At 35.9% G+C, this 20,306-nt stretch overlaps 1 protein-coding gene across 5 annotated transcripts in view; it reads left to right on the top strand.

Moving 5' to 3' along the window:
• NFIB (nuclear factor I B) overlaps positions 1-20,306 on the top strand; it is a 279,776-nt gene that overhangs the window by 248,903 nt on the left and 10,567 nt on the right. For 2 of the 5 annotated variants that reach the window (XM_074812230.1, XM_074812232.1), the window contains exons 9-11: positions 2,397-2,535; positions 6,049-6,131; positions 14,956-15,044. The exons of 1 other annotated variant lie outside the window; for it this stretch is intronic. In XM_074812230.1, coding sequence (XP_074668331.1) covers positions 2,397-2,535; positions 6,049-6,131; positions 14,956-15,044 — 311 coding nt within the window. Of the gene's footprint in view, positions 1-2,396; positions 2,563-6,048; positions 6,132-14,955; positions 15,045-20,306 lie in introns of all 5 variants that reach the window. 2 more of the 5 variants (XM_074812229.1, XM_074812231.1) reach the window with 1 other exon arrangement.

The following is a 20,306-nucleotide window of genomic DNA, read 5'->3' as shown; positions in this document are numbered from 1 at the left end:
GCCCACATATATCACTGACAGTTTTCCCCACAAATTCTTCAAACTGTGTCATGGCTCCCTTACCTACAACAGAGACTATTTTATTGCAACATAGAGATGTCTCAAGTTGAACTCTGTACAACTCACAGTTATCAAGTGGGGATACTTGCCTCTATTTTGGAGTATCTTGGGTCTTTTTTATGGGGAATTTATTTTAAGTAACTCTTGGAGATTTTCTGAATTTATGTTAGTCAAAATTTTCATTTTGTTTTAAGGCAGGTGAAGTCAGATTTCTGGTTGCCAAGACACCTGGTTTTAGAGGCTGGCAGGCATTTAAAATAGAGTCCACAAAATAAGATTCCCTAAACCACTACTACGATAGGTCTCAAAAAAAGTGGACTTACTGACACATACTTAATATATGACTGTTTGCTGTAATATAAAGATATTATATGTATTCTTCAGGAAAGACCTCTGTAATTACTGAGTGAATTCCCCATTGGTCATGTAAGCATGTAAGCAGATGCTCAGTAAACTTTTAGGCCACATTATTCTCTAGAAATTGTCTTGTATATATTCTGCTACTTTTATTGCAAGTACACATAATAAGGGACATCCATCTGACTGTTAAGTTTCACCTAGTGAATAAAACTTAATGTGGCATGCCAGTTATTTGGGGAAATTGTCTTATTTATGAACATATTGTCATTCCTTTGAATCCATGCTGCTTTCTTATTTTGAAGCTACTTTGACATCTGACACATATTCCTGTTACTAAAATCCTAGTAGTAACATCTCAGCTTATGCAACTAGCAACATGGATGAAAAAGTGGTAAATAGTACCCAATTTCTATGTTTTCAAGATTGTGGGATTCCATGGCTCTTGTCTCCACCCCTGCTCCAACACCCCACAAACATACAGTTATGTTTAGGGGGTGACTTTTCTTCATTTAGAGGGGTAGTTTGTTGGCCACTTCTCATTAGGGTACATCTTTACTGTTATTTTTCATTGTAAGGCTTGTGATTTTAGAAAGGGAAACAGTCTGCTAACTGCCCAATGTTCCTAGGAATGCAAGGTTGGTCTCCATTTGCACTTGTATTTTCTAGTGTTTCTTCTAGCTTAATTTTAGATGTCCTAAAGATCAAGACTCTCCCTTGGGGGCATTTGCAAAGTCAGGTAGATCATACTGCCAGGAAGTTTCTCCTGCCATTAATTTTAAATTTCCTCCTTCTTGATTTCAGCCCATTACCCCGGGTTTATACTTCCTGTATGTTCTAAATAATTCCTTCCTCTTCAGTGTGTTTATACTCTGCACATACTTGTAGTAAATGTCTCAGTCCAGTTATTATTTCATTACCATAGTCATGTTTACCTCTTTTAACCTTTCCTTGTATCAGTTGAATCCGGTCCTTTACCACTCCATTTCTTTACTCTGAGTTATCTCAAATTTCACAAGATCCTTCTGATAATAAGATTCCCCGTATTTTTTATTTTGTGTGGCTGTATTTTAAAAGACCTGTTATTCACAGAACATACAATCAGTTTAAGACAAAAGTTATCAGCCACTGTTGAAAAAAATATTTTTTTCAACTAATTTTTATGTCAAGTTATTTACCATTGGAGTATTTACAGTCATGCAGAAAGTCCAAGGTATGTTTAGGCTTTAGATAAACATATACATTTACCACTGAACATTACAAAATTCAGATGTGCCTATATGGAGAAAGCAGCATATTACCTTGATGACCTGTACCCTAAAGTCATATGCAGACTGCCTCTTGTATCTGTGAAAGGAGTGTCTTTGTTTATTATGCTCTTGACTTGCAAAGTTCCCATTATTAAACACTTCTGTGTTTTTGATAGACAGCTTTTGGCCAGATGTTATGACATATGCATTATTGTGCATCATATCCTAACCCTCTCCCCCACTCCCAAACACGTGAATTATTAGTTAGCCTTCCAGTATGCGTAATCTCTGTGGACAACTGTGGTCAAGTCTTGGTTATGCTCCAAGCCAGAGTGGTATGGCATGTAAAAACAGAGCTCTTTTGCTCTTTATACTTCCTACATTAGGACCTATGCCTGGTCAGTTTAATCCTGCTATCGTGGGATTTACTGTGGTTTACAGCCACTGCATTAACAGCAAATATATTTTGAAACAATCTGATGTATGCTGCATCCAGAAAGAAAGCAAGCTTACCAAAAAGTACTGCTACTTAAGCATGTATTACCTATCTGAGGAGGGATCTACCTGCTGAAAATACCACATAGATGTTCATAGCTTTGTTAGAACGGCACATTCCAGCACGCAGGTACTATGGTGATAGGCAATCTGGAAAACCCTGAAATAGGTGGGTAGGTTCCTTAAACTCAATGTGTATGTTTCACAAGGCATTCTTTTGGTTTTGTTTTGTAGCCTAACAGCAGTGGTCAAGTAGTAGGGAAAGTGCCTGGCCATTTTACTCCAGTTTTGGCACCCTCTCCCCATCACAGTGCGGTGCGACCTGTGACCCTGACCATGACAGATACTAAACCCATCACTACATCCACTGAAGGTGAGGCATCTTCACCTACAGCAACCAGTAAGTATTTCTTTAGGAAACAAAAAATGTCCATCGAAGATTCTATATGATTTCAAATTGAGGCCAGAAAAAGGCGCCTTTTCCTACTATTTGACCAAGTGAATGCTCATCCTTGTACATGGAGAGCAAACATGATCTGATGGCAAAGCTTTTCCTCACCAAATTTCAACCAATGCATCATGTTACACGAACCAAAGTTTGTGACATGACTACCAAAATGAATGGGAAAAGCCTGCATATTTGACCACTATTCAAGAGAATCTAAGTTCATCTCAGTTTTTCATCTAAGGTGGACATTGTTAAGACATTGAGAAGCACACCCAGGCAGCAAGGTTTTAAAATGACCCGCAGACAGAATTCCAAACAGAGATTGGATAATTTGCTCCTAAAGGAGCTTTCCTACAGAAATCAAGCCTTGTTACATCACAGACTGAATCCGAGCTATGACAATTGCACGTTGATATAGGTTGTGTCGTTTTTAGCAAAAGCAACTGATATCGCAAAAGAAAATTTTAATTCCATGTCATTGCTGCAATGGATGGTAGATCCACTGTTGGTTGTTTTTTTTTTTTTTTTTTTTTTTTTAAATAACAAACCCTAAGTTTAATGTTTTAAGCTCTTTATTACTATATAGGACCACATTATTTATCCTATTATCTTCAATGGAATTGCGGTTTTGGAAATATAAGCAAAGGTGTTACTATGTATAGGATAATTTATTCTCTTCAAATACCCATCTTATGCTTGGTGATGCAGAATGTTGCTTTATAACTACTTTCTGCTTTTCTGTTGTCTTTGAAATTTTATTTGGACTTGAGATGTTACCATTATTTACCAGAGTGATGAAGATTTTTAGGAGACACTTCCAAATATACACTTTGGAAGAAAATTTACCAGTCTTTAAAAATATTTATCTCTTCAGGGTCCATTACATTAAAATGACTTGCTTCAAACCTGTTTAGTATTTGAACTGTGAATCCAGTCCCTAACTTTCAGTCTGTTGTTAATGGAGACCATAAGCTGTATGTTTCTTAGGTGTTATACTATTTAAATCTTTTCAGATTTTAATTTAGAATGTGAAACAGATGAGACTCAGATGCATAGGAGTGGCCGAGATGTAAAGGAGGAAAAGTGGTTATACCTTTATAATAAAAGGACAAACTATTGTTTAAGTATAAACAAATAATTATATGGATAGATTTATGGAAGTATGTTAACTGTTCTTTCAGTATAGCAGAAGTTTTGTTAAAAGGTGGTAGAGTATATCTGTATCCACCCTGATAGTTTGTGTTACAGTTCTTGCACCTTTTAAGAAGAGTTAGTTTTAGCAGCAAACAAGAAGCTGTTGGTCTAAACTTTTGGTCCAGAATAGAAAACTGAGAAAACTGAGTTAATCTATAGTGTCAAGTATTCATTGTTTCATTCTCCTTCCTGTTTGACGTGGTCGTGCCTGGACTAAATAGCTGTCTCAGATGAGGTCAGAGTTTCTAATACAAATTTCAAAAAGAACAAATACAATGTCAGAACTGCTTTAGAATGTTTTCTGGTAATCTGACTATATTATTCATCATTACAGGAAAGTTTACCTAATCTATTCATTGTCCCACTACTAAGGAAAAAATCTGGACTATATTTCAAATTAAGTCAGCACCCAGTTTCTTGTGCAATTCATTGGAACTTGGGTACGTGATTCCCCGTGAACATTAGAACATCTCAGCTTAGATATTTGAAATAAGGCATCCTCATGCTTCTACAGCACTTTGCAAGTAACTTCTTGGCTAAAGATCCAATGTCTGTCACTACAATATGTAAATAATAATAAAAACCACCCTATGTACAAATTTTATTTGAATGTGCCAGTTCTGCATATGAGATAGTGTATAAAATCTACATGTTCAGAGCAGTGCAGTAGTCCATCTGCTTGGTAAAGCCTTTTGAGACTGGATTGGTAACTGTAAGAGCCAAAAAGTGAAGGAACATAGCTTGTTGATGAAGAAAATAGCAAAAAATGAGGGAACATGTCCTTCTGATATATAAATTATATGTGAATACATATAAAGTGTATTATCAGTCAGAACAGACCTTCCACACAGACTGCTAATGCTAACTTAATGGGAAAATCAAGACTAAATTTTAAGGCATAGTTTTGCTTTTATTTGCAATATCTGATTGATTGGTTCAAAATATATATAAAAACCATATGCCTGGTCAACAAGTTATCATTATTATTCAGTCTGATGAGAATAAATGGGCAAATGATTAGCACTGCTTTTCATTCTGAAGTGCAATAGCAGAATTGTTTTGAATGAGAAAGAACAGCAGGTTTTGATAATATTTGGGGAACCCTGTGGCCTGCACCATAATTTCTTTCTAATATCTGATTAATTTTAGACAGTTTTTCAGTAAAGCCTGTTTACTGTATTCATTTGCTTGTATTTGCTGTGTGACTTTAATACTAGCAGGCCAGTTCAGTAAGTACTCCCATCTAGCTCCTCACTGCATCCTTGTGTATGTCTGTTCAATTTTAGTAGTTTTGCTTTGTCTGTCAGCAAGTTTCCAGGTTGTGATGGTGTATGTTGCAGTGCAGATATCTCCACACTGGGAAGTGGAGTAAGACCACCTATCTTATTTCATAAGTGCCACCAAAAGCCATGAGAGGGTAATGGCTTTTAGGGATTACTAAAAGCCATTTAGTAATGGACAGAGACCAGACAGGAATGTGACCTACAGGTGAAGGCTCCATACTCAGTAACTAATTTCAGCATCACCTACCATTCCGTTTCTCCTCAGAAATGGATTTCTTTAATCATCTGTAGAGACAGCAAGAGACTTCCTTAAATTGTCCCCCTGGGAAAATGTTGTTTCATGATGCATAGGGGAGTTAAATATTTAATACTATATTGCACAGTGAAAATTAGCTCCCTTCTCATGAAAATACTAATGAGATTACATCCTGTTTCCAAAGGTCTGTAAAGATTCATTTCATGCCACATAAATAAACTGAACTTTTGATTTCAATTTTTGTTGTTTTACAGTTTTGTGATGGGCCTTCACAGCAGTAAGAATAATAAATGTGCACAAATATTTTCTCTCAACATTGTAATCTCAGTGGTTTCACTGGTGCCTCAGATTGGTGTAATGCAAATGAGAATCAGGCTCATGATTCCTTCAAATACATACTTTATTTAATCACTTAAAAAAAATACAAATATATTAATCAGAGGGACTTGTACTTAACGAGAGACATCATTATGACTTAGACATGCAGCTTCCATTGAAGTTTATAGGAATTTACATGCCTTTCCAAACTTGGTCCAATTTTTCTTTTGCATTCTATTAAAATTCAAATATAGGAAAAACACAGACACATCCTATATACTGCAAAATCATAACTCTGGATCTCTCATAATTGTACTGTACCTTCACAGGGTAATAGTTATGATAGGTTGGTATTTTTATCAATCTGTTTTGTTCTTCCTTAATCAGCCTACACAGCCTCAGGCACATCCCAAGCCAATCGATATGTGGGACTAAGCCCAAGAGACACATCCTTCCTACACCAGCAACAGGTGGGCAAGTTTCACATAGGTGTAATGATATAGTGAAGCTTTTGCGATATTACCTTCCTACATGCTGACACTGTTATCTTGGATTAGACTGGGATCCTAAGGGCTTCAGTATTAGCCGTCTGAAGATGAAGTTTATTCAGAACAAAACTGGACCCTTTAAGAAACATAACTTTAGCATATGCTTTATTTCTTAGGTTTGTGCCATCTTAAGGAACTTCTAATCATATTTCTTTCAATTATTTTTTTTTCAAGAACTCATTCATGTAATCTTTAATAGGATCTTAGGAAAGAAAATGAGATGTATAAGGAACAAATACTCATTTCAAATTCAGTTAAAAAAATAAGCAAAATTTCCAAAGCAAAAAGTTCAACTTATTATTTTCAACCTATTTTGTTTTTCTTTTTCCTCAGGTATTTAAGCCTACATTTCTTTATTTTAGTTCTAAATATGAGTTATAAAACCAAATTCTGAATGCAACACATCATCATTTCTAGTTTAATAGGTTTAAATTGGTCTGCTGATTTTAAACGTGCTAAAACCACATTTTTGTTCTAGTTTCTTACATCATTTATGTTTCAAGTAGCATTTTAAATTTCACATCTCATTAATGCTGTAAATTTAATGCAAATGAAGTGTTTACCCAAACTGTGAAAATATACAGCTGAGAGTAATGATGGCTTACAAACAAATTAGCTTCAGTCAGTAGCAAGGCCATGCATATACAGAAATGTTACATTGCTAGTAACAGGAATAAATTCAGACTCTTCAGAACTTTAACATATTTTATAATGTGTGTTTGTGTTGCTCCTAGATCTTGACAGTAGAGGACTTTGAAATTAACAGCATGTAAAATGTTATAAGGAAAAAAGCTGACTGTGGCAGTAAGAAAAGGGCTGTTAGATAGTCCTTGGTATTTATTGTACTGTATTTTTTTCTCAGGCTTGGGTTCCTGTCAACACTTGGTACACATGCCTGTTTCAATTTTTAGTAAAACCTACCTGTTCTGTGTTTGCTGAGATATAGCTAAATGTGCTTCTTCTGGAACTCCCTATCCCTACCCACTTCCAGGGCAAGGTGGCAGTATGTCTGTTTTAAAGGTCACCACATGCAGAGTTCAGAGAAAATCATAAAGATGATCGTTTATTCAAGATTGTTGATGCTTTGCCAACTTATTTTTTAACCAGTGAGACCTAACTGGAAACATCTGTACACTTTTATGAAAATACCAAATGACAATTAGTGGTTTTGCCAACCATTCATTTTTTCAGTAAATTTTCTGGTGCATTGCTTTTTTTTTAACCTCTCAAAGATTGTTGTATTATGAAATGTGTTATAATTACTATAACATGGTTCTTTTTAAAAGATATACAGTATATGTGTATTGTATTTTAAAGCACACGTCTCTTTTTAAACACAGTGCATGTATTTTCTTGATTTCTTGTGAAGTTTTACATAGTATCCTTTGAAAAGTTTCTGACATCCAATTAATTTGGGGATGTGCAGTAAATTTTCTTTTTTCACTACGTATTTTCAGACACAATTTTTACTGCAAATTTGCTACTGCTTAAACGCACTCGACCTTCTTCCAAGTTTATTGAAAGAGTTACAAACTTCTTGTCACATGCCAGAAGGTAGTGGCAGCACGCTTAATTTTCTCTTGGCTGAGTTTATGACATGCAAATCATGTATTGCTTATTTCATGTATCTTCTATATATTTTTGGCATTGTGTAGATGGAATAAATTTGGAGATTTCAGTAGTGTCATAGGAACATAAAAGTGAGAAGGATCTCAAGGGTCATCACAGTCTTTGCTGTTTACATGCACTGTGCCTTATATTCCCTTTCATGGTAAAACATGTGGCCAGATGGCTTAGGGGGAAGGGGAAAATAAATCAGGTCTCACATACATTCCATAAACAGAAAAATTCTTCAATGCCACCGTGTGAAACCAATGTTCTCCCTTCTAAAGTACGTTGCTTCATAGTCTCATTATATTAATTCAAGAGCATGAATTGGTGACCAGTGAGCCACACAGTACATTTAAAAATTGTGTCATGGTTTCATCTTTGCTGTGAATTCTCTATTCTTTTTCTAACTTATGCAGTGGATATGTGTGTATGCTTGCCTGACTGTATTTGGGGGTGAGATGTGTGTGTGGATGCTTACACATACAAATGTGTACAAAATTAGGGAGTAGTATGTACTGCTGAAACTATCTGAAAGGACAGAATACTTTAACAAGAAAGCTTTTTCGTATGGATAAATACAAATATATAAGTGCGTATGTATAAATTCCTAATGAATTAGTTACCTTCACTCACTTAAATCCTAAAGGTGTCTCTGAGATGATGGTGCCTTATATGTTTATTACCCAGAAAGTGAGGTAGAGCACTGAGATTGTCTAAACAACTTTAATAGAGCAAAGGTTATCCTTTGGTAAGGCAGAAATGAGATTGATTTAGTATGTCCTTTCATTACTTTACAAAAATTTAAAAGAGACAACTCTTCTTGTGGCAGATTTTAAATGCATTTGGTTTAAAGCAGCCCATGATGAATGAAAAGAAAAATCAAGGGGTACTTGCAATAAAGGCAATCAATCATTTTGTATTAGTGGAGAGAAATTCTACATTAGAAAGCCAATGGTTTTAGTTCCAGAGAGGTCTTTTAAACATTCACCATACCCTGTAATGCACATTGACCCCTCAGGAATAAATATTGTCACCGGTACATATTTTACTTCATTGGAGGAGTCTTTATGAAGATTTATGCTCTCTGGTTATGAGAAATATTGGCATCTGCCGTTGAGTACTTTTTGTTGTTGTTAAAAAGAACCACTATGTAGCCTGTTTAAATTACAGCAGCCAAAATAAATTTAAAAATTACACATGTATTTTGCAACATGAGCTTACACGCAGTCTTCTGAAAAAGTGATAGTTTGCTAGAACTTCCAGTAAACAATTTATAGCTCAACCTACCTGGAATACTTTAGATGGGAAAAATTGAATACAGCTTTGAAAGACAGCATATAATAGCACCGATGGGAGCAGTTTATTTGCTTTTATTCATCTGAATACTGTGAAAAATATGTTACGTGCATTACTTAGCATGCTACGTTGATAGTTGGGAAGACAAGGTTCTAATGAGGAATTATAACTATGCAGTCCACTTTCTGCTGCAATTGCTGGTGGGTCTTTCTGTTATCTGCCTTGAAATAACAGGTATTTCTATACTGTGACATAAACAGTTACAAAACTTATCTCTTACTTCAGTGGCATCTACAGAGTCACATGTATCGTATAATTTTATTGTCATGTCAGCTGCACCCTAAATATTAGAAATTATTAATGACCACTTAGTTTGCTTTTCTTGATTCAGTATCAGCTTCTGAGAGTTAAGTATTGATAATATAACTGCAGGGAAAGCACCATAGGAAGAGGCAAAGGAAGTGATAAGAGCTAGTACATGAGTGAGAGAGTTTTTCTTAATTTTGCTATTGGTGGTTGGTGAGATTATTTTATGAAGTCAAATCTAGTACTTGGTGCTCATCATCTGTGTTAAGAAGCATCTTAAATGAATTGCATGTAAAAGAAAGTTTGGATAATCTTCATAAATATATGGGAGCACCTTTTTTCCCCCTTCTTTCTCTGATTTGCATCTACTGAAGATTTGGGGTTTCTAAGCTTAGACTAGAGGAAAAAGCAACAAACTGAGGAAACTCAGACAGATTCAATCAAGTGGACACATTCCCTTGCCAGATTCTAGTTGTGTCTCCATTCTATTGGTTAAATAATTTTAATGGAGGGGTCATTAGTTCAGTGACAAAGTCTTAGTGATCAGAATTCTCATGGTTATATGATGGCATTTCTGTAGCCTTTTTGTGTTCTCAGCTTCATGGATTTATTATGATAGACACTTAGAGGCAGGTTGATGTTGTTTCTGGCTATAGAGTTAGAATGTTGCCAGAAAGTAATGAAATTTACCCGTGTAAACAATATAAAAAGATAGATGGATGGATGGATAGATAAACATCTTTATTGCAAATACAGATTAATGGTTTCACAAATAATAGCATTTCTGTTGGAATGAATGAAATAACTGAGAGGTTTTCTTTCTTGGTTATTTATTTAATTTTAATGCAGCTTGAAGCCTTGTATGGGTGACTGTATTTTTAAATAGAAAATATAGATAAATGGGATAGCATTAGAACTTTACTGACTGTGGCAGTATGCTGTGCTAACTAATGCTGACCCAGTTACTAAGGAGAACTCTTCCAGTCTTTGCACTGATTAATAAAATGGCATGGTTTTCACTAGGGCTTGGGACTTCCCTGGTGTGGTGTGTGGTACGCATGATTTTCACGCAGCTTTGACATTTATGAGTAAGACATTTGCCATGTACATAGTAATAAGAAACACTGCAGGTCTCTAAAATGCAAAATCAGAAAATTGTAGATAGTTTTTTATTTCCTACGTACTTGACTGCCCTGCCTTTTCAGTAGGAAGTTGTTCTTACCAGATGCATCCTTTAGTTACTGAATCACACAGTTCAAAAGGGAGTTCTCTTCATAGTATTCATCATGGAAACTGTAAGCTTAAATGTCCATTAAGCACAGAGTATCTGTTTGCAAAATGTTTTGGGTGGATGTTGCTTTTGCTTTCAGCAGAAGGCTGAAAGAAGAACACAAGTGGACTCTTAAACAGAACTTCTCAGTAAAGCCAGGAAGTAGGTTATCAACACTTAGGCTGTTCTTATTGTGTCCCTTATCATAATTGACAGTTTGACGTAAAACTGGGTCACATGACCACTAGGGAGGTATGTAAATGGATAAGAGGTCACCTTTCACATATGCTTGCTGGAAGGGAAACACATTTAAAGGAAGTTTCAGTCAAAACAATGACAATATGCAAATGTTAAGTTTTATGGGCTTCTTTCAATTAACAGAGGCTATAGCAGAGTCTCCTATTACACTTTCCAAAAAACATATCTACTTTCACTAGCAATCACAGAAGCTTGAAACTGAAGTCAGACAGCCACTTTTTAAATAGAAGAATACAAAACCTGTTTAAATATTAATCTGTAAAAATTATTCAGACTATGATTAAAGATAGAGCTGTTGACTACAGGTTTTTAAAGTATGCAGGATTTGCATACCTGAAACTCTACATGATGGTTGTGCTTGGAAGTTGCCCAGTTTAAACTGAAAAGGTAACTATAGTGAAATCCAGCTCTTGGGTAGAACTTCACACCAGTACGTCTCACAGCACTGGCAAGTGCAAACCAAAATAACTTCCTTGGAATTTTACAGAGGGCAGAACAGTAACAGGGAGGTGGATGACTTTCAGGCAGGTTGGGAGAGTTAGGAGAAGCACTCAGTCTACTGCTCTGCTTCTTCTTGGGCCTGTGGCCCCTTCCCATGGCATAGCTGAGGCAGGTGAGGCAGTTGCTCTGTCTCCCTGGAGAAACACTTGCAGTGGGCTTTGTGCTGTCTGCTACTTCATGAGTATAGCAGTGAGGACATATTGCAGGGATGAGAGACACCTGCAGCTCCACGTGTCAGGAAATGGCTGGGCTGCCTGTGAGGTTTTGCCATCTGCTGCAAGGCTGGGCATCCTTTTCCACTTCAGAATACAGACCTATGTTCTTTTCTGTGTGGTTACGTGAGAGATAAATAAAAAAATCATTGATACTGTTTCGAGGATGGAAGTTGTTATTGAAGTGGGATTCATATGGCTTTCCTTACTGAAAATGACAAAACTGTGGGACTGAAGAGCAGACCTGTCCAACACGCTTCTAGGAAAGACTTTTCACCATGTCATATGCCAAATCAGGTAATTTATTTTGCATTCATAGCATATTTTGGAGAAAGTTAGTAATGTTTTTAGCATTTATTAAATGTCTTATGAGGACTATTTCTTAAGTCCCTCTGCTGAGGAATTTAAGTTTTCTCAAGTAGCCTTCAAGTAGTTTCCTGCTGCTCCCTTTAACATGTCCTGCAGTGAAACTCTTTTAAGTGGATTACTGTGGGTGAGAGTCAATGTGCCTTCTCATCTCCAGCTAACACCATGGCATGATTTTAGAAGATACTTTGAGGACTATAACTAACCAGAAGGCTTTTAGCATGACTCCAGACAACATATAGCACTCAAAATACTGTACTGAAGTGCCCTACATCCTTCAAAATCTTGGTACTCATGTCAGGTCTGTGCCCTCAGGCTTTCCATACTGGGCTGTCTGGACATCCTCCAAGGGCAGTATTTCACTGCTGCTGTGAACAGATGTCTTCTTCCATCAAATGGAGCCAGGCTTCATGGGGGTCTTTTAAGCTTCTCCAACCTTTTTACCCAAAAAGCACTCAACACGTGTGAGGGATACAGAAGCAGACTTTGAAAGTGATATTTGTTCATACTTTCAAAATTATGTCTAAATCTTAGACATCCTGATCTCTAAGCAGAGAGAGTTTGGGAGAGGAAATTTTATGTGAGGGAGAAGATGACCATTTTCCTGGCACGTTAGTTTTTAAAGACAACATGGTAGCTATGTGAAGCTGCTGAGGAGTGTGGAGCAATAGCTTTTAACATTGGGAAGGTGGTTTTCAGCACAGATGATGCAGTCCTGGGCTTATCACAGAACCCCTTGTCATATAGACCTGCAGTTCTTCAAGGTGTTGTCAATATTCCAAGTATGGCAGAGTTGGTGCAGTGAATAGAACTACAGTTTACACTAACTATAAGTCTGGTGTAGCATGATTCTTCATATACATGTGCATGTATGTGTCTACAACATATATATAAAATGCGCATGTTCTATTATTACCATTACTGTATTTAGATGTATATGTATTGAGGTACGTATGACTGTATATAATATGAAGTATGTAATTACTAACATTTATGAAAGAGGTTTGAAAAGCACTTTTTGGAGCTTTCTTAATGATAAATTTAACACATTAACTGTATATGTCAAAAGTTCTCATAGAGACTTTGGGAAGAATATAATGATTTAGTGCAGAAGCTGATTTACTAAAATGTAATGTATCAATCCCTTACTGTTTCCACCAAATGGCAAATGCACTATGGTTCTATAGCAAACTAAGTGCTTGCCAGATTTTTGAGCTAGACCTAAGGGCATAAAATAATTTGGTAACACTAAGTTTGTGATTTTAGTATTTTTATAGTTCTAATCAGCCAAAGGTCTTTTATTTGTAGATATTGTATTTTCTGAAAGAAGAAAACAGGGGGGTGGGGCTTAACCTTTCAGTCTTGTGTTTCAGCTGGAAGTGAGTTTTTATAACTAAGTTATAAAGCTTTCAAATATACATCTGTAATGGAGATGATGACATTCTTAAGGATTATAGTGGAAATATACTATACATTAACTGAGCTGACATATTTTACTACGTCTTCAATATTAAAATCAGGTTTACAATACTGTTTTGTATAGTGACTAAACCAAATATTCACTTACCCCTTTATTTAAACATATATAATGTATTATTCCCAGTTACCTCTAGCAAACTTTTTGACTGCATGTTTCCTTTCTTGGTTAATTTCATGTGGTTTAGTCATGGTTTTAATGGCCTTTAGAAGGTACCTTGGAGTTCTTTATATAACGAACAAGAAACAATCCCTATGAAAACATCAGAGACTAACACTTCTATTTCTCAGACCTTAACAGCAGGAAGCTTATCAGTCTGACAGTCAGACAGGGTCAGGTCTGCAATATTGTCTTGTCCTCAGCATTTGTATTTTTCAGGAAAAGACTGCAATTAATTGAACTCCTGTGGAAATAGTTTATTGTAGTTTATTTACTGTATCCTTTACTATCTAAATACTGTGAATACAGATAGAGAAAACTAAAATACGTCGAATGCAATTAAACTCAGCAACATTATCTTCATTCAGAGTGCTGTATCATATATAATGGTACAGCAATTTATATACAGCGTGACTATACAGAGGTTAAAATGTATGTTTTCTTTTCAAGCCAGATAAGTTCACTTTCTTAAACTTAAAAATAAGCAGTATATCTTTTCAATAAATCTGTTAACACTATAGGGCAGCTGTTAAATAAACAGAGCTATAGAGGGTTACTTGAACGATCCATGAAGGCAGAACTGATGATTTGAGGATCTGGGAAGAATTTGTTTTGACTAACATTTAATACATTCCTCATTATATTAAAATGCAATAAAGTATTTTAAATGCTATTACTCTGAGTCTAAAGCAAGAGTAGATTATTTTATCACCTCTTGCTAAGTAATACCACTTTTAGAAACACTAAATTAATAAACTTAGATTACAAAATACCTTTACCCTTCTTAAATAGCAAGATAAGGACACACAGTTTTATTAATTTGGGCAGATTTTCTATAAATTGCATGTCTTCTATGTTTCACGAAATGCATGCTACAACATATTGATTATATTTGATCTTAATACACATTATATAGAGCATTGCTTAAAGAAAACAGCATTTTTATTTCCTTTCTTAAAGTATCTCGCTATTGATTATTAACATTTCCTTTTATTCCAGCTCAGTTTGTAATCTAATAATGGCTAATTGTTATGTGCTAAACACTAGTTACTCTTTTATGCTTTATTAATAGAGGAGCATATTAAAGTAGTATTATCTTAAGCAAATCTACAGGCATTTGTTTCTCAGAATAAGTTATTTTTCTTTGTTTGTTTTCTTCTATTTTTAAAGTTACTTTTTAGGAAACTAAGGCTTTTGCCATGTACAGTACTAGTTTGCATGTATTCATTTAAATACTAAAAACTGTAGTACTGCTCGATCCATATCTGACTGCTAGGTTTCAATTGACAGCTGAGAATTTGTGACTGGACCATGAATCAAAACGGCAGGCATTTATACCCCAGTGCCAGTGAGGATACATTGGGAATTACTTGGCAAAGGTAACATTTTAATTATTTCCACCCCTACACCACCTCTAAAAAAGTTGCATTGAGCTACAGTATCTGTTTTAGCAAGCTTCCAGAGGAGTATGTGACAGCATTTGATGGAAACAGGCGTGTAACATTTCTCCCATCCACATTCAGGTTATCTTTAGTGTAAGCTGAATTTAGAAACTACCTTAATTAAGCACCTGTAATGAGAATGCTGTGCTGTCAAATGCAAAGGGTTTGTAAATTTAAGGGAATACTGATTTTAGGCTTTAAAAATAAAAATGTCATTTGCAGAATTAATGGTCATATGTTGGGGGGCTTAGTGTTAATACAAAGAAAATGGTGCTGTTAGAGGTATAAATGAGTATAATAACTGTCTGAGGTGGTGGTGGTTTTGGACAATGAATAACTATACTATTCATAGAGACTTTTCTGACTTATTGGCTGGTGTAGATTTAGGTCACTAACATGTACACGAAGGTAAGGTATAAACCATCTTATTTCTCAACTAAATAACAGAATAATTAGGAATGATTTACACAAAATAGAGTTTCTTTTTGTATGAATAAAAAGCAAACACAATAAACTCCATTAACGTTTGATACATATTAAATAATAATTATTATAAATGATTATCTTTTACATCTCTTGGTATATAATAAATTACGGTAACAGTAGAGGTGAGTGTGTGTGCCTAAACAGGTGTGTAAACAAATCTGTGTGATTGTGATACATCAGTTTTTCATCCCTTTAATGTGCAAGGTTATCTGTAACACACTCAACACTTAATGGAGTTGTACATGTAAAGCCTGTGTTTTGGGAGCCTGTCAGATGAAGTATTAGCTACTCACTCTCAAAATAATTCTCTATACTTTTTGGACACTTGTGTGCTCATGAAAGGATACATCCTTCTGAATAGTTTGCCCATGTATGAGTGTGAATGTGAGTGTGTATATATATTATGTAGAAAATACCTTTTGATGGACTGTATTGTACTATGGATTGCTAGAAGGCTTGGGGTTTTTGAGTATCAACTTGGAAAGGTAATTATGAAATTTGAAAGTTGGTGCTATTTACAAATCTGAAGATTAAATGCCTTGAATATTATTGCTTTATTTTTTACTCTTTGCAATTTTTCTGAAATAATATTTAAAATCTGGAAGAATTATCGTGGAAAAGCAAGGTGTTGTCATTCCTTCCCTTATAGATTAAATGGCACAATGGAAAATTAGCTAATGGATTCACCTCATGTTCTCAAGGGCTGTGATTCACATTATAAATCCCCACCACGCAGTAATTGCCACAGTTTTCAATGTACTGCCAAGAGTGAATCCAAACTGAGCTAGTATAGCACAGAGGGGGTGATTTATTCTCCCACTAGAAAGGGTGTTGCTTTTTCAGGGCATTGACAGATGTTAGGAAATTATATGACAACTGCCAATCTAGGAATATCCTTGAATGGTTTTAATCAGTCATCACTCAAGCCCCCTTTAATGCAATGCCAGTTTATACCCACTGAAGCACTGTCCCAGTGTTTGCTGAATTCTGTTTTTCAGTACCCATCACACAGGATCCTTGGGCATAAATTATGAAGAGAAAGGAGGGAAGAAGATTTCTAGGTGATGTCCAAGCAAACTTTGATGATGAATACAAGCATGCTCCATGATCCACTCACCTTTATAGACAAAACTGCTTTGCAGGTTGCTCCCAGAGTGCTGCTTGCCACTTTGACCCTACCAACATACAAAAGTGCTGCCAGATGAGGTTGGACACAAATTCTGCCACTCTTTACAGGTCCAGGCTATGCTTACCTGGCCTTGAATTAAGCACAGCCTTGGAGGACAAAGAAACAAACTGTTAGTTCTCCCTAAGTAGATGGTTTTAGGATTTGGGCTTTGGAATAGAACATTCTTCAAATCCTGTGTAGGTGAGGATTTAAGAAGAGAAATGATACCTGCACAGGCTAAGGAGCAATAAACCCTTTCAACACTAAAACTGACACTAAAAAAAATAACGTATTGCAAAAGTAATTGTTGGTCATTGGCAAAGAAACATATTCTAGCCCAGACAGTCAAATTTCCCCCCACAAAATGGTTTGATAAATGTTTGATTGTGTGACTTCCTCAAATTTGCAGTGCTCATTTTGATAGTAATTGATCTGATGTTTTACAGTAGGCTTTTGTGGTTAAGTACACAAATTTTTCAGAAATATCATTGATCTCAAGCAGGTAAAAAAGTTGACAGTGAAACAATGTTAGTTGTCCTGTTTCTACAGAAATCAGGTAGCAGGGTGGTCAAGCTGAAAGCTTTGTCATAGAGAATCGTTGGTGAACCACACCTTGGAAACTTGGGGATAGTGAATGATGATAAAACCTCTGTTATTTATGTGTTCTTTGTCTTGTTAGTAGTTGCCTATCATACCTGATACTAGATATGATACATGGATTTCAAAATATGATACAGGGGTATAAAAATACATTTTCTGTGTTTTTCTATCCATATAAAATTATGTATCTGTTGGTATTTAAAGTCCCAGGTATAAGACAGTAGTGGTCCATATGCCAAAGACTGAACTTTGCAAAAAAAAAAGGAGACTATGAATAATGCAAGACAAAAAAATCCCCAAACCACAAAACTATAAGTCATTGATGCACCATTTTCTTCAAAACCAGACTTGCAAGGAATAGTGATAACAAAAACTAGATTAATATTTTGCCTAGCTGAGTTAAACATTCTCTTTAAAGGAAATACTTATATAGAACATCCTGTGAGCATACTGAAAATAAAAGGGAAAAAACCCCAGTTATTTAGTCAGGTATTTGGAAGTAGTAATTTTTATTTTGCTTCTGATACCCTAACCATCTACAATTATTTTTTTTGTTGTTTACTTACAATTTTTATAGTACATATTTTATTATGTCTGCTGAACTTTGAACAGCATTTAAGCACATCAATAAAATTAACTTCTCAAGTAGTTTTAAGATAATTTAGGTCTTTTTTTTTACTGTGGATATGAAGAAGATACTCAGAATCCATTTAAAAAAACCCCAAAGCTTCTTTTGTTATAACCACAGTTCTGGGATAATAACTGTTTTCGTAGACAGAAGGTGAGGGGAAGCTGTAAAAATCTTTAATACAGTTTCAGTCACTGTGTGAGAGCAAGAGCATATGCAACAAGTAAACTTAAGACATGAGTGAGAGTGAGAAAAAAGTGTGCATGTGTGCGTGTAAGTCTGATGACATGAGCTTTAGCCTGAGTCTCAGCCACTCATTATGCCATTGATATTAATTCCAGTGGGACCACTCATAAAAGCCAGCACGATGGGTCTCTTTTAGAGCATGTTGAGTATTTGCAAGTCTTTCACAGACTGTAAGCAAATTTTCATTGCCAAAGTGTACATTTTAACTCAACTATTGCCAAATATAATTAATTCCCAAGTATTGTTATTTATATTAATTTTTTAAACAATTTTGTTGTGTTAGTTTTATGGGTTAACTGTTACTTTAACATTACATTTACACTACCCAGGCAAATGGTTAGCATTTCCTGCTTTTGGTCTGTTATCTTGACACATAAGCCTAGTACAACATCTGGTTTGTTCCTGAAGATGCTGAGGGGAGCTCTGTTCTCAGAGTGCTGAATTTCTTCCTCAGCCCTAGCTGTAGGGGTGTTCAGCTTTCCAAGCATCATTTTTTCCCCCCAGCACCACTCTGGGTTTATCATAATAACGCTGATAAGGCAATCAAATAGGATACTCTTTGATTCATGAAAGAAGTAGGAGGGGAAATGAGAGTGGGTGCAGATTGTTTCTGTAGCACAGTACCTTGTGTGTGTTTGATATCGAGCAAACACACAGCTAAAGTAACACAGCAGCATTGCTGTGGCAAGCACGTTTTGGCAAACACAGACACCTGTTAGAGCAATGGTTCATACCCTCCGCCCCTGCCCCTCCTCAATGCCCTTGGGCAATGTTTTGGAATAGAAGTATAAAGTCATTACAATTTAAGAACAAAAATGTTGACGTATCCTGATTGTAAAATATTCATAGAAAGAAAATCTAATGATTTCTGGTCTTTATCAGTTTAAATTGCTAACTCTAACAGTTTTGCCCAACTCTGTAATGCAGAAAGATGTGCAGAACATTATGTTTCCTTTCCATCTAGGCAAACATCTTCAGAACACTTCCTAAGAAATTAATTGCATTCAAGCCAGACTTGCATGCTGCCATCCCACAGGAAATGGGTCAGCAATCCATTAAGATGCCATTAGATAATCTAATTTGGAACTTAATCTCTAAATTAACCATGCTCCATACTTGAAGCATACTTGAGAGAAAGAAAAAAAGTTTATGTTTGAATCGATAGGGGAGCCGAAGCGTGAAGAAGGCTGTTTGTTTTTTCTGTAGCTGTGGTCACGTCTCAAGCCGTCTGGTAACCAGGAGAAACCAGACATGATGTAATTCCAGATTGAACTTGAACTTCAGGGACTTAGAATGGGGGAACAATGGACCATAGGAATCAATAATGTCCATTTTCCACATGATTATGTTTGGAGCTTTAAGTTAACCTTTATGGGAGAAGCAGTAAGAACCGCAGTGTGACCAAAATGAATGAGGTGATCCAGAAGAAAGATGTTAGTAAAGAAAACAACTTCAGTGATATTTTCTGAGCAGCACTGCAGATTCCAGCAGGATTAGAAAAGTTCCCGCTTTGCAGTGAACTGGTTGCCTGTTCTGAGCACTCTTTGTTCACTTAGGTAGGACAAACTTAATCTTATGTTTCCTGTCAGATGAGTTTTGGCAGCACTGCTAGGGAAGGAGGAGCATATTATAGAGAATAGTGTAAACTGTACCTTTAACCCCTTGATTACTCCAGTTTTCTACTTCTTGATTATCTTAACTCCAGTTGTTTCTTTTGAAGCAGTAAAACTACACTGTTGGTTTGCTTTTTCTGGTGGGTTTTTTTTGTTTGTTTGTTTGGGTTTTTTGGTGCAGTTAGGATTATCTGCATTATTGTTTAGTCATGCTAATTTGATAAAGTTTTAGCAATAATTTTTTTAAGTGCTAAGGTAAAATACCTAACAGATTAAAATTAGAAATGGTAATATTTGGGGAAAAAAGCAGTGTAGATGTGAAAAGTGGAGTCAGTTTTTCATAGGTGACTGAGTGGTCTCTGGTAACCTGATCCCATGTTCTCTGCAGTTTGGCAGCCCGCCACTTGGTCATAGCCTCCTTTGTGCATGTGCATGTTTGCAAACCTCCTTCAGCCCTG

The sequence above is a fragment of the Strix aluco genome, chromosome Z (assembly GCF_031877795.1).
Source record: "Strix aluco isolate bStrAlu1 chromosome Z, bStrAlu1.hap1, whole genome shotgun sequence".
In the NCBI taxonomy this organism is placed as follows: Eukaryota; Metazoa; Chordata; class Aves; order Strigiformes; family Strigidae; genus Strix; species Strix aluco.
Note: the sequence above shows the minus strand (reverse complement) of the source record. Positions and strands in the feature narration are given on the sequence as shown.